The sequence below is a fragment of the Lycorma delicatula genome, chromosome 3 (assembly GCF_047948215.1).
Source record: "Lycorma delicatula isolate Av1 chromosome 3, ASM4794821v1, whole genome shotgun sequence".
Lineage (NCBI taxonomy): Eukaryota > Metazoa > Arthropoda > Insecta > Hemiptera > Fulgoridae > Lycorma > Lycorma delicatula.
Genome location: NC_134457.1, coordinates 168185165 through 168197386, shown reverse-complemented (window position 1 = coordinate 168197386; position 12222 = coordinate 168185165). Strand labels below are relative to the sequence as shown.

Below are 12222 nucleotides of genomic sequence, written 5' to 3'. Positions count from 1 at the left end.
AATAATAATAATTTATTTTCCAAACTAAGAATACACTTTTTAAGTCAAACAATACAATATCATTTACAATATACCACAGAGTTACAAATTAGACATAGCTTATGAATGATATAAATACTTCTGTTGACCTACAACAGTTTGTACTCATAAGTTCTAACTGAACTACAATAAGCTCACAAGAGTAATTATGGTTTTCTAATTTAAAAATGTGATTCAATAATTTATTATGAAATAATAATTTTTGTGATTTAATAATAGTTTGGAAAATTAGGTACTCCTTGAGGACAAGAGTCCTGTTTTAGGAATTACCATCAATTTATAATTAAACCATTGAAGAATATTAAAGATGTATTAATGAGGTCAGAAGTGGCTGAGTAGCTATTTAATAATTACTAAAAATGATAAAAATATTAAAGAGAGAGAAAATCATTCATTTTGTCATTACAAGTAAAAAGGTGATTCACAAAACCATAAGCTTTATGCTTCCGTAGGATAATTTCTCAATTTTAGTCACACTTTCATCATAAAAGAACTCAAAATTTTCATTCTGAATGAGCCAACGCTTATGAGAAATTCTGAATGGATTTAAACCTAAACTATCTTTCACACAACTTGGCAAAAAATGATAAACCTTTGGTGTCATATAAGTGAAATCTACAAAAACACTCCTAGGGTCTAGGAAGTACAAAATTATCCTTGCTTTGCTTAACTCAGTTAATTAGTCTATATTTAAGAGCCTTTTCTCCACTCCTACAAAAGAAACGTTTAAGTTCCTTAAACAAGTATAAATGCCTCTAAAGGAGCAAGTTCAAGGTACAAAAAAACAGCAAAAAGATACAAAAGAATCGTACAATAATTTATTTTTTAGATCCTCAAGAACTTTTATTTGATACTTCATAATTCTAAATTTTGTTTTTCAGTTTAGGAAAAATAGAATCTACTACACACCACTTTTTTTAACCACAAGCAACTTGATATAACATCGTTAAACATCATCAATTTACATAAGAATATTCAACATATGTATTATTCAAAGATCATATAAGTGCTTTTCAAAAATCGGATAACATTTTTGTTCTATTATTTTTATCGGTCTTTATTAAAAAAACTGTTACCAAGATGTGTCAAAGTAACCTTGATACACATTACATTAATAAACCATAATATCATTCATTGATAATTGTGCATATAATCACTGTAGCAGAATTATTGATCTTAAAACAAGTATGAAATTTCATCTAGTAAATGTTTTAAAATATTTAATTTAACCAAATAACAATTATAACGTAGCACTTTTGTAAAATGTGAATACCATATAACTGACTGGCAAATTCAATTATTCTTTTCTTCTTAATATTTTAACAGATTAACCGGTGATAAAATAATACGAATGCTTTAACATAATAAAAGTATTTAATTTTAAAATCTTCAATATAACAATAAAAAATTAATCATTTAAAATTCAGATACTTAAAATTCTTTATTCTATTAAACAAAATGTTTACTTTGGTACCTGATCAAGTGATATTTAAGTAACACGCGCATATCATTTTATAATTTTATTTTATTCTACTTATGTTATCTGTTCTACTTGCAGAAAAGAGCAAGAAAATACTCATAAACTTTTAAGTAATTATAAATCTGCATTTATTTTTATTTTAAATTAAAAATTTATCCTTTATAATGTTACCACATATATGCCTAATTTAATATAAGTGGGCGAACAATATAGCAACTCAGATGCAAACGGATGCAATATACAGACGCGCTGATACAAGGATCACTCCCACTGCGCAGATCTCCCACCATAGCGGCGCTGCAGCCCACCACTCTTACGCTCTAATAAAAGAGTGTGCACAAGACTGAAATTGCAATTCATCATCGACCATCACCTGGAGAAGACCAAGAAGAAGTCCCCTGGCTGGTTCAATGTGGGACCTCCCGGCGAATGCCAACAGCAGCAGGCCTGGCCAGCCCGCCGCTGGATGCAGATGCTATACATTCCCGCTCCAACTCCGGCTCACCAGGCTTCAATCGCCCTGGCCAGCAGACTCAGCAGCAGTAGCCAGCCCAGCATGGGATTGTTAGGGAAGAACCGCCTTGGCTGTGCCGGTGAAAGACAACCGATGCCGACCTGACATTGCGGGGCTCTGGGGGCCACACTGTAGTGGGGACCCAATTGCCGCTAAGGGAAAGTCCAGTTGGATTTCAATGGATGAGCCAGAACTCCTTGACTTCACCGGAGCCCATCTTCCAGAACCAACAGCTCTTTTCAGAGCTAATGCAAAAATCAGCCCTTTCCAGGGCCACTACAAGGTTACGAATTACATGCCGTCGAAGTCATTCGGCAACAATAAATTTATCCATTTTCTGTTCAAGACATAATTGCTCTTTTTTTTCAAAATTTAAGCTCCATACTTTTCAGTAACGCATACTCGTATCAATAATTGTATTTCATATACAATCTGATATTTATTTAAAATTAAGTTCCGCTTACACGTCTTAAGTTTCAATTACCTAATTATAAGTGATACAAATTAAATAATACAAATGACATATAAGAATCGCTAATATGATGAAGTTTCCTAGATAACAGCAGAATCTTGTTTCTTTTCATCTAAAATAGTCCTTTCTAAACTGAGTAACACTGAATGCAGCTTCCATTAGGATATGACTTTATACATCAGCTAATGCCAGAGTAAGAATTAAAAAATTATATATTTGGTATGTTAATGTTAACATTTTTTGTTAACCATAAAGAAAGAAAAAACACATAAATCTTACAGTTTTACTTAATTTTTAGAACCACTAACACATTTTTAACAACAAATCCAACTCCTCGCCCACTCAGCAAAAATGATTGGAAGTTTTAATAATTAAAAAAGAATTAAACACACAAACAAATTACCTTTTTGTTAACAATTGACTAAGCATATATATGTAACTTTATAAGTTATGAGCAAATAACTTTTTTGTTTTTATCTAAACATAACACTGAGATTTCTGTTAAGGCTTTATGTAAATTATAACATTTTTTTATAAAAATGAATTTTTCACTTTGTTTTTCCTTCAAGTTTACTACTTATGCAGGGATCACAGATTCATGAGCATGTGTTTTTTAGGAAACTTAGTAACACAATTTAAAAGTACAGTAAGGAGTTTACTACATCAGTCTCTGATATAAAATTAACTAACTATATTTACGATAATTTATGACAAGAAATTTGGAGCAGAATATTACTATACTCAATATTATGCCATAGTAAATAAAATAATTAGAAAACAGCAATATCTTTATAAATAAGAATATTAATTATGCTAAACATCTGAAAAGAAAAACCATTTTTATATTTTTTATAATATGTATGGCAACATGGACAACTTAGTGTGGTAGAGAAATCAAAACAACCTTTTTTATTAAAAAAATGAAAAAAATTAGGATATTTATAGAAAATGATAGAAGGTAAAACATGCACAAAAAAGACAAATGATTGTAGTAAATACATCAGACAATAATAATAATATTTAAAATGTACTCACCAATATCACATCGAAAGTCAGTATCTATGGCAAGAACCCTGTCAATTGTCAAATCAGTTACAGTTTGAGGTGGTACATGTGAAGTTAACAATATAAACAATCCATAATTTCCATCTTTTTCAACTAGTGCTAGAATTCGAGATGTACGTACCCAACCTTGCATTAAACTAGCTTCATGAATCTGATTAACAAAATAGTTAAGTTTGACTCAACAGAAAAGTGAAATTAACAATACTGATGAAACAATAAACACAGATAAACGATGTATAATGTTACCACTAAAATAAACAATGTAACTCTAATAAAGCAGTCTTAAAAGTGGACTCAGCTTGCCATCCTAGGTTTACGCTAAAACTGCAAGTCACAAATATAATCTGAATCTACAATGGCATCAATATTGTAATATTACTAAAATTATACAGTTTTTCTACTGACACTATAACAGTGTTATGTATGTATAAAAGTATAAAAATATAATGATTTGGATCCTGGGTGGATATAAATATAATGTCTTGAAACTTATGCTTCCAGAACATCTACAACATCTCAAAAGAGAGTACAATCCTGTAAACCAAAGGGGGTGAAAAGAAGGTATGGCACCAATGACCAAAGAGACGTTTAATAAAACACTTCCTGTAGATTGCAGAAAAGTTAAACATAGGTTTCACTGCATGCTGTTGTCATTAATGGATGACAATAGCATTTTATGCCATTGAAAAAGGAAAAATTGGCAATCTATCCACTAGTGATTAGAAAAAACTTTCATTCCGTGCATACCAAGTGATAAGCCTAAAAAATAAAAGATCATCTTTTTCTATTAATTCACATAATGTATAACAAACTACCTGTAAAGTGTAACTCCTATTAACAACATTTGTTAATAGGAGATTTGTGTTGAACACACTTCTTCAAGCAATTTTCCTTGACTTATATAAAATGTTCCCTTCTAAAAAGGAACAATATGAATAAAACTCTCTTTAGTACTATTATAATCCTAACTAGCTTTTTGTTTGAATTCTAAATAAATGCTATACACACATGCGCTCGCTTATACATATAGTCAATTACTTGTATTACCTGGTTAAAATTACTAATTTAAAATGCCATTAGCTTTACACTGATACTAGAATTAAGAAAAAATAATTAAAAACTGTATTCTTCAGAAAATTCTAACTAAGGCCAGATTGTCAAGCTTCAGTCATAAAATAATCAAAACCACCAAAACCTCAAAAACCACAGTAAAAGTGCGATTAGAAATCATAAAATAATGATGAAAAATGTACATCATTAATAATTCAATTAAAAGTATTGGCTTATATTTTAAATGAAATACGGTAAAGTACACTGTAAATAATGTTTTATTACTTCAGGAGTCAACAGATACAAAAAATATTTATCAATCCTGTGTGTGTAATTTATTTTAAGTACATAATTAGGAACTTAATAATATTAATTATACCTGTTTTTACTCTAGATATTTTAACTCAAAATAAAAGTGATACAAATGACATATAAGAATCGCTAATATAATGAAGTTTCCAAGATAACAACAGAATCTTGTTTCTTTTAATCTAAAATAGTCCTTTCTAAACTGACTAACACTGAATGCAGCTTCCATTAGGATATGACTTTATACAGCAGCTAATGCCAGAGTAAGAATTAAAAAATTACATATATGGCATGTTAATGTTAACATTTTTTGTTAACCGTAAAGAAAAGAAACAAAGAACCTATAACTTTTACTTAACCTTACAGTTTTACTTAATTTTTAGAACCACTAAAATTTTAACAAGAAAATCCAACTCCTCGCCCACTCAACAAAAATGATTGGAAGTTTTAATAATTAAAAAAGAATTAAACACTTAACAAATTACCTTTTTGTACACAAATGACTAAGCATATATACATATAGCAAATTGCATACTAGCAGCAAAATATAATTATTTTGTTAAGATAACTGCCTCCACTCACTACGTTTTCATTTACTTTGTTAAGCGCTTTCAGATTTTACCTTCAATAACTAAGATAATAAACACACATCCCTTTAATTTTTAACATTTTTTACAAAAATATTTTCTGGAAAATATCACTGCAAAAGTGCTCAAGAAAAGTAAGTGAAAACAATTAATTTTTAAAAATTACATGAACAAAGATGATACGAAGATAAAAAAAGCCAAATTCTTGCCAAACTCAGGAAAACCAAAATGTTGACCATCAAATCCAACAAATGTTGGGTTAGTCATCTAGCTGGCCAACTTGATAGAATGATAGTAATGGAAAAAACCCTAAAATTCCCAATTCCACAAAGATAAATTCATTATATCATGGTCACTGATATCAGGAAACAGTTACATTTGAATGAATGAAACAGACCTAACAATGATCCCAAAAAATTGTTTATAGCATTTTCATAATTATATTATGCATTATTATTAACTAAAATAGAAATACAATAAAAATTAGCCATCTACTATTATGCAACAATACAAATAAAATTAATACAACACAGATTTAAAATAAACAGCAGATTACATAATTCTATAAAATTTACATAGTGTAGAACCTTACTGACGTCAAGGAAATTAAGGTCAATGTGACCTCAAATGTGTACTAATTCTAGAAATTAACCTGCATTCTGATAGTGCTCTGCAAGTGAAGAGGCTGACTGGAATGACAACAAAATGGCACTCACTTGGGAGATATAAGAAACTTACAACTGTAGAACAATTACAAATATCAATATTAGGTGATAAATTGTAAGACCATTTGATTCAATAAATAATACTTCATAAGTATTACACAGCATATAATGCAACAACCAATAAGAAAGGGCCTTAGGGTTCCATTCCCTTTTTAAATAAACAATCTGCCATTATCAAAATTTCAAACAAATTTTAATTAAATTAAAAAACGTATGTAGAAAAATCATCATTACAGTGTTAATGAGTTATTAAATAATACTAATTAAACACAAATATTAAATTTTACAAAAAACTTCAAATCGATACTTTGTTTAACTTTTGAACTTAGAATTGTACAGGTACATAAATGTACTAAAACAATGCAACAATCAATAGTATTAATATATCAGGCGGTCTACTGCTGTAGTCAATTAGTTAGTTCTTAGATGGCGCACTGAAACACTATATTGAAATAAGAAAATAAATAAATAAAATTATAATCTAACCAAACTTAACTTACACTCGCTAACCTTGACTAGCAAAGGTTAGCAAACAAAGCAAGCATAGGTTAAGTTTGGTTAGATTACATTTATAATTTTATTTATTTATTTTCTTATTTCAATATAGTGTTTCAGTGGCGCCATCTAAGAATAACTAACTACAGTGATAAATCACCTACTACATTAATACCCAATCAACTGAACAGCCAAGAGTGTTGAGTTTTGTCATGCAGGTTTAGACTTATGTCAAAGAACTCATAATCAGTTCCCACTACCTTCTGTATGAGATAAAATAAGAGTCTTGTATTTAATAGATACACCTTGTATTTGTTTCGCTATTATTTCATACAATTAAATCATAAAATCAATTATTATATTCTATTAATATCGAATGAACATAGCCCACTTCTCTTTTTAATAAATTAGTTGTTTTACTTTGTGATGTTCTGATCAAGGTATCTCACAGTTTCCTTGAACCTTCTAAGAAAATTCTGGGGACTTTCTTTCAACACCAGTGGGAACAGCACAGCTACCTATATACTACTGATGGGATCTATACACTTCACAATTATGTCCTGAATTACAGAAGATTAGAGAAAATGTATCAATCTGTAATTTTCTGTATCAATAGAAAGTGATTGGTTACCACTGCACTTTATAAAACATTTCAAATGAAAATAAAATAAGAGGTTAGTCTGAGCTCTGCAATTCAGATTCTCATTCAGGATCCTGATGCAAAATATTATTGCAAACAATGACTGATTTATACGTATATTCTTTTTTTTCTGTTTAGCCTCCGGTAATTACCTTTCAGATAATACTTCAGAGGATGAATGAGGATGATATGTATGAATGTAAATCAAGTGTAGTCTTGTACAGTCTCAGTTCGACCATTCCTGAGATGCGGTGTTAATTGAAACCCAACCACCTAAGAACACCAGTATCCACAATCTAGTATTCAAATCCGTGTAAAAATAACTGACTTGACTTGAATGCTGGAACTCTCGACTTCCAAATCAGCTGATTTGGTAAGATGCGTTCACCACTAGACCAACCCGGTGGGTTTTATATGTATATTGGAATATAATGACCCCAATGTTCAGAAAAAAACCATTTAAGAAGGTGATAAGGCACTCATAGAAAACTCCTATTTTACAAAACAAGATGGTACTTGGGAACATCCAAACGAGGTACGATTCATAAACATGGTTCAGAGAAGAGAATAACAACTGGAATTCAAAAATTAACAGTTAAATTTATGATCAACTTTTTTTATATGATTTTTAGGTTAAGAAACACTATGCTCATACACAATATCATTGATGATATCACACAAACTAATAAAATCAACCTACAAATATTATGAATTACAAATCAAATGACCAAATAGTAGTTCTATCACACTGAAATCGGGATCCTGTATATAAAAAATTTAAATAATTCTGGAACAATATGCTTAATGTAAAATTAGTAGCAATAATAACAGAAGGAAACGTAAGAACTGCAGGAACTTGAAAAGAAAAGGTTCTCACCGTTTTGTTCTCCCATCTATGACCCTAAGTAATAGAGAAGAATGCTGTGGTATTGAAATACGGGGTGAGAAGAGAGTAATGCATTCAAGCAAGTGATAAGAAAAAAACACCTGAAAAAGAATGCCTAGAAAAAAATTCACACAGAAGCAAATGGGTGAAATGAAGAACATGGATCACAAAGTGAATTACAATTTAGATCAGGGTGGAAAAGGTTTCTGAAAGTTCATTAACCACTGATTATGAAATAGAACCTGAACCCTATGAATGAAAAAAAAGTAAATCAATGATCCAGTATTTTTATGTTATTAATACATAGATTATTTCTAAAACATGTCTTAGAATTATTTTATGTTAAATACAAATATTCAGTTAATTAATTATACTGAAATAAAAGGATACTGAAGCAACATTTTCTCCTACATTTAATTTAGCTTGGACTAGTGGCAGCAACTCCTGACTGGCCATGCTGTATTAATTTCCCTCTACCTAAAAATAGATCAATAAAATCATTATAAATATAAAGTTTTAAAAATAAACTTTTTTAAGTTCACAGATTTAACCTTAACATATAGTTTACACGAAAAAACAATAGATTGCCAAAATGTTTACAGACTTTAAGGAAGTCAAAATAAACTGAATAAAAAAATATTTCATAAAACAATTATACCAACCTTGGTTAAGTTTAGTTAACTTATTCTATGTATTTAAAAAATTTACCAGTCTCCAGACTGGTATTAAGTGCTGGTTTTTTAAAATTTAAAACACTTTTTTAACAGTCTATAACTTTAACTTTATGTATTCTGACCTTTGTCTTTCTATACAAGTTTACTATTTTTTAAACTTGCTTACATCACTAAAATCTGCGTGCAGTCCCACCAGCCTAATTTGTCTTCACGAATTTAACAAATAGTAATTTTTCTCAGATTTGCATTAAAACAGATAAAATGATGTTATCTATATCACTTAATTTTCAACATTTTCCAATAACACCACGTTTAGAGGTCTCTATTCTTGCCTTTTTTGATCATGGTCCATGTTTTAATCACACACTTTAAACTCATTATAATTTTCATACCTTAATTATTAGCTTATTTAAAAAGACTACACATATTATAAATTTGTAATCCTTCGGAAAAAAGTGATACCACAATTAATTTCAATTTTTTTCTATTTGAAGAAATTATGTCTATTTTTCTGTCTCTCTTTTTGGTTAATCACTTGAGAGAGAATTCAATTTATTTGTAATAAAATGAAACATCTAATAAAAAACACTGAATAACAAAATACAAAAGAATTTAACAACCAAAAGTATATTTTATTTAAATATATAATGCTGGTTAATGGGAAAGAAGACATTTTAAAAAGAAAAAATTCCTTATTTATTGTTCTTGCAATTTATTGGCTTAATTGACATATTTTGAAAAGTACTATATTAGTAGAAAATTTATTTTTGAATAGTATGAACAATAACTGCTTTCTGTTATTTTTTTGTTAAAAATCAAGTTTACCATACATGAAATGCAAAAGAAGTTAGCCTGAATTTTTTTATATTTCAACAACAAAAAACGACTATAGTTTTAAAGAATAATCAATAAATTAATTTATACCTTAGTCAAAAAAGCAGTTTACTTGTATCCAAAACTAGTTTCTAGATGCAATTTCTAGTTAACAATATGCAGAACATAATTTTTAAATATTTACCAAACCCTATTTACCGAGTATACTGTACTGAATAATGTGTTGTAAGTGATTTGTTAGATTTTTAATCTTTTTTTTTTATAAACAGTTAATGGAGTAAGTTTGCTATTCAGATTTATTTACAATTTATTTTTTATGTAATTTCTATGAATTAGTGTTGAAGCCTGCTAAAATATAAATTTGATTTACTGTTAATTTCTTGTGACTATAATTTGTTAAACTTACTTTGAACGTAAGTCTGTATTACCACTAAATTTTTAAAGCGATTTTTACTTAATGTACTTATAATTTTAATATCCGGGGACGGTATAAACACTATTTTTTCTTTTACTGCAGTCTTTTTTAACATGATTTTTTTTTTAATTATGAATGCAAAAACTGTACCGATAAAATTGTTTAGAATCTTTGTGAAACAATAATATGTATTGTTTTTACAATATATTATCTACACTTATTTGCCTTTTCAGCATATCATGTCCTTCTAAGAGCTAGCCTGTTGTAAACAAGCTGCTATGGTTCAAAATATGCTGTCTTGAACATTGTAGATCGGTAACTGATATTAACAAACAATGCAAAACTATTTCAAAAAATGATTATGTTTCTAAATATTTTTATTATAAAACAAGGAAAGAATAAAAACTAGTGGCACCTGGTAGATACTTTAGTAAATCAACAATCAGTAGTTTATGTATCAAGATATTCAGATCACCATTCAATTTTAATAACAATAAGTGATGAATTTAAAATCAATATTACAGAGATAAAAATGTCTTCCATCCCTTAGCTTTATATATTCAGCATCTCTTATTTATAAGAACAACAGAGTTACATCAAAACAACATACAAGTTCTATACAGTGGTTAAACCATAGCATCAAAAATGAAGATGAATGGAACTGCTTAATCACACAACTATTTTTCTTATAAATTCACAACATAATTATTTTACACTTAATTCAATATTAGATACACCCAGACCACAATTTAATTAAAATTTGAAAAAAATGTATTTATGTGAACCATACAAACCATATACACATTTTCAGATTAGTTAAAATTAATATTAAGCATATTTGCAATTATTCACAACTGTAGTATTGAATTATAAGATATAACGCATTTAAATAATTTGAACATATAATTACAATAAATAAATATTACTTTATAAAGTAATGATGTTACATTTATATGTTATGTTTATAAAGTAATGATCTTTAAACTTACAACAAAATTAACATTTTATAATCAATTATTTGAAACAGTTTCAGACATTATCAAAGTTAAGAGTGATTGAGCTATGTTACAGTGAAAATGAACAATACCCACAATGATGGGGTGGAATTTAAGATTAACAGAAAATGGATTTATTTAATCAACAAATATTAACTAAGTGACAAGAACCGAGTGAACTTCCATACATTTAAGAACTGCTAAAACATTTTTTTTACCAATTTTAAAACATATTTATCAAAGAATTCTGCTAAATAACTAGTAAAATACTAACCCAACTTTTAATTATATTGTTACCTATATAGTTAAATTTGGTATCTATAACATAATACAAAATATTCCTACAGGTATCTTTCTCAAACAAGAAATATAATCTTTTTTTGTATGTAGTTAATTAAATGTTTAATCTCCGAAGAAAATAATAAATACTGCAAATATACAATTTACCAAAAAAAAAGCTAAACAAATTCTGAATATAATTTTTTAAAATACGAGCTCAGGAATGTAGCATTACACACAATAAATATAGCAACATAAAAGATATATTTTACTACTCCATATACGTAATTCTCAATACACATTTACCAGTGAACTGACTCCACACAAAACTTCTAACCTTACGTGATAATCAAAGAAACACATCACTTATCAAATACAATTGAACACCCATACATCTTACCAGCAAAACTGAATCACTGTAATGACATCTATCACAAATTTTTCTTGTTCAAACAAACTAAATTCCCCCACAAAAACAATAAACATTCCCAAAATACATACAGCTGACAATAATTTAATGCTCCAGATTACTCCGGAAAGAAATCAGGCGAGCAAACTTGAAATTTAAATAATTCATTCCTTAAACAGAAAATATTTCAGTAGAGTACTACACTTCGACTTAGAAACCTGGAGACTGCAAAAGTTTATTGAACAGTAGATTCTGTTTCTTATAAATTGTTATAACATCTAATTGCCGGATTAAAAAAAAAAAAAAAATTTTTTACAAAAATTAAGTTTTAGTTTATTCATTTCCATAAGTTTG

General features: G+C 28.5%; 1 protein-coding gene across 3 annotated transcripts in view; it reads right to left on the bottom strand.

The window, feature by feature from the left end:
- Ocrl (Oculocerebrorenal syndrome of Lowe) overlaps positions 1–11995 on the bottom strand; it is a 115652-nt gene extending 103657 nt beyond the window's left edge. For all 3 annotated transcript variants that reach the window (XM_075360974.1, XM_075360976.1, XM_075360975.1), the window contains exons 1-3: positions 11860–11995; positions 8653–8739; positions 3541–3721 (exon numbers count right to left, since the gene is read on the bottom strand). In XM_075360974.1, coding sequence (XP_075217089.1) covers positions 3541–3721; positions 8653–8718 — 247 coding nt within the window. In that variant the 5' untranslated portion in view covers positions 8719–8739; positions 11860–11995. The remainder of the gene's footprint in view (positions 1–3540; positions 3722–8652; positions 8740–11859) is intronic.
- Between the last annotated feature and the right edge of the window lie 227 nt (positions 11996–12222).